Source organism: Mus pahari, chromosome 10 (assembly GCF_900095145.1).
Source record: "Mus pahari chromosome 10, PAHARI_EIJ_v1.1, whole genome shotgun sequence".
Classification (NCBI taxonomy): domain Eukaryota; kingdom Metazoa; phylum Chordata; class Mammalia; order Rodentia; family Muridae; genus Mus; species Mus pahari.
This window is the reverse complement of record NC_034599.1, coordinates 41,436,668-41,439,733: the sequence shown is the minus strand read 5'-3', so window position 1 is coordinate 41,439,733 and position 3,066 is coordinate 41,436,668. Positions and strand designations below refer to the sequence as shown.

Genomic DNA, 3,066 nt, shown 5'->3' with positions numbered 1-3,066 from the left:
GGTATTCTAGGTTTCTGGGCTAATATCCACTTATCAGTGAGTGCATATCAAGTGAGTTCTTTTGTGATTGGGTTACCTCACTCAGGATGATATCCTCTAGATACATCCATTTGCCTAAGAATTTCATAAATTCATTGTTTTTAATAGCTGAGTAGTACTCCATTGTGTAAATGTACCACATTTTAAAAGATAGAGTCCGCTACAGCACAGGCTGGCCATGAACTCACTTATGCACATTTTAAAAAGCAAAAAGCTGACATTGAGAGGAATACGGTTTCTTGCCCAATCTCACAGATACTAAGTAGCAGACGTAGAATTTAAAGCTATGGAAGGGCTCTGCACTTCTAACTGCACTTTATAATCTGTAAGCCTCAATTTACTGTTAGGAAAACAGGTGGTCCCAGTCTGTACATCAATAGGTGGGAAGAGGCAGAAGGTCAGAAGTTCAAGGCCAGCCTTGGAGTACACTCAAAACAACAAAGACAAGACACTGAGATGAGACTGGTGGCATTACAAGGCTCTGAGAGGCAGGCCTCCTGGGAAATCTGGTCCAGCTGGGCACTCCTGATCTAAAACCAGAAATGCACAACAGTACAAAATCTACAACATTTTGAGCACCATTTGGGTGCAGTAGGACACCCTTCAAACCTCCAACATTCTGGATCCCAAGCTACTGCTCAAGCCCAGCTAAGACAAGTTACACCCATGTCACCTTCAGAGAAAGTCCCAGAAATGCTTCTAACTCCAATTTCCTGCACCACTTTCTCATTCTCCACTGGTGCCTGTCAGGCTAGAAGGGAGGAGCCACCCCGATAAAGTCACAACTCCTGGAAACCTACCTTCTTGCCAGGAGGGGGACTCCTTCGAGGTGGGGAGAGGTCAGAATCGGAAGATTTGGTCCTCTGTCTTCTCCGGGGTGGAGAGAGGTCTGAGTCAGAGCTCTGGCGTCTCGGTCTATTCCGCGGTGGTGACAGATCTGAATCACAATCCTGGTGCCCTGAATTTTTTTTTTTCCGTGGAGGAGAAAGATCTGAATCAGAGGCTTTTTGGTAGACACCTAAGTAGAAAAGAACAGAAGCTTCTATGAAATCTCCTGTGTCTAAGAGAATCTAGGCATTAAAGAATGAATTAAGGATGGGGATGGTTCAGTAGTAAAGAGCCTGCCGAGTACGTCAGACCTGCGTTTGGTCCTCAGCACAGGAGAGAAAGGGAGGATCATTAATCTCCTTAGAAGAACTTACCAAGCTGGGTACAGTGTCTTTTTAGCCATCCTATGAAAAAACATGACTAACCAAAACACAGGCACAAGCAACACAGAGAAGAACAAAGGCAGGGGCTCTGTTCCCTGGCCACCAGTGTCTGGTGACTTTGAAAAGTGTATGAGATCTCAGACACAGGCTATACTGTCGTCTCTCATTGCCACCCTCTTCAGAACTGGCATCAGAAATGAGTCAGCCCCTGCAGTGTGGCAGAGTCAGAAAGACCTGGACTATATGTCCCCAGACTCAAGAATAACAAAGTAATTTCATTTTAAGATTAAAACTATAGCTAAAACAAATGATGAAGTAAAAAAAAAAAAAAAAAAAAAAAAAAAACCTTTCCTATAGGGGCTTGTTCTAGATGACAGTGTCATCAGTCACCTCCTGAAAAGCCACCATATAGCAGGTACTAGGTAGTAGCAATAGCCACACATTCTGACCTAGTAAATAACTCCTTAGATTTCTAGGAACCTATCAGTTAAATCCCCAGGAGATTTAAGATAAGAAATAATACAGGGCTGGAGAGATGGCTCAGCAGTTAAGAGCACTGCTTTTCCAGAGGTCTGAAGTTCAATTCCCAGCAACCACATGGTGGCTCACAACCATCTGATGCCCTCTTCTAGTGTGTCTGAAGAGAGCAATAGTGTACTAATATATATTAAATTAATTAATTAATTAAAAAAAGAAAGAAAAAAGCAGCAACCCACAGTTGTGCCATCAGTGTATGTACAGGATGACTGTCAAAATATCCTCAGAGCAAACTCAGTGAAAACTGTTAAGGGGAGCAAGCAGGCAAGAATCCACAGGCAACAAGTATGTTCTGCACAGTCAGGCCCAACTACGCCCAACATGCGTGCCAAAAACCACTAAGGACACTGGCTACAACACTAGCAATGATGTTGTCTAAATGACACAATTTTGTGGCACTTTTGTGTCTATACATTTCTGTACATCAGTGTACTTGTATTTATTATTACTGTATGTGTGCATGTGTGTACATGATCGTAGTCGTACACATGTGGAGGTGAGAGGACAACTTTCAGACGTCAGTTTTCTCCTTTCACTGCAGTGGGGAAGACAATGCTTTACCCTCTGAGCCTCTGAGCCCACCTCATCTTTGCCTTTTTATGGGGAGGGTGATTGAGCAAAAGGACATGAAAATTTCCCCCCACCCTTTTATTTTTCAACTCCCCTAAGTCTAGTCTCTCTTTTTTTCAAAACTTTCCAAAAGAAACTCGTTCTTACACTCAGCAGGAGGAAGGTCCTCTTATGCACTGCCTTATGCTCACCTTTAGAATCAAACTGTTTCTTAGCTCCAAAATGAGCCTTTGCTTGCTGTTTCCGTGGAGGAGAGAGATCAGAGTCATGCTCGTACTTGCTGTTGGTGGAGAGTGATGGGTGAGAGGGTCCTAGCCCACGCTGGGATGCAGCCTTGCCAGGGGGTCTTTCTGCAGCTTTACTACTTTTGGCTTTGGGCAGTTCCAAATCAGGGGAATCATGATGGGCCCTCCTGAGATGCTGTGCACCTGAAGAGTCAAGAGTCCTTCTATGCTGGGCTGCAGCAGGGGAGTGGTTATAGGTCTGTCTTGGAGAAGAGGTACCTAAGGAACTATGATGGCCTCTCCTAGGAGATACGGCTGAAGAATTACGATGAGACTTCCTGGGGGGAGAAGTATCTGAGTCATGGCGGACTCTCCTTGGGGGGGATAGATCCGGGGTGTCGTGACGTAATCTCCTGGGAGGAGATGGATCTGGGGTGTCATGACGGACTCTCCTGGGAGGAGATGGGTCTGGGGTGTCATGACGG

General features: G+C 44.9%; 1 protein-coding gene across 1 annotated transcript in view; it reads right to left on the bottom strand.

The window, feature by feature from the left end:
- Positions 1-3,066, bottom strand: part of Bud13 (BUD13 homolog) — a 15,891-nt gene that overhangs the window by 8,528 nt on the left and 4,297 nt on the right. Inside the window, 2 exon segments of the mRNA XM_029543341.1 lie at positions 840-1,057; positions 2,549-3,066. The exon segment at positions 2,549-3,066 is cut by the window's right edge and continues 27 nt beyond it. Of these exon segments, the coding sequence (XP_029399201.1) occupies positions 840-1,057; positions 2,549-3,066 (736 nt within the window).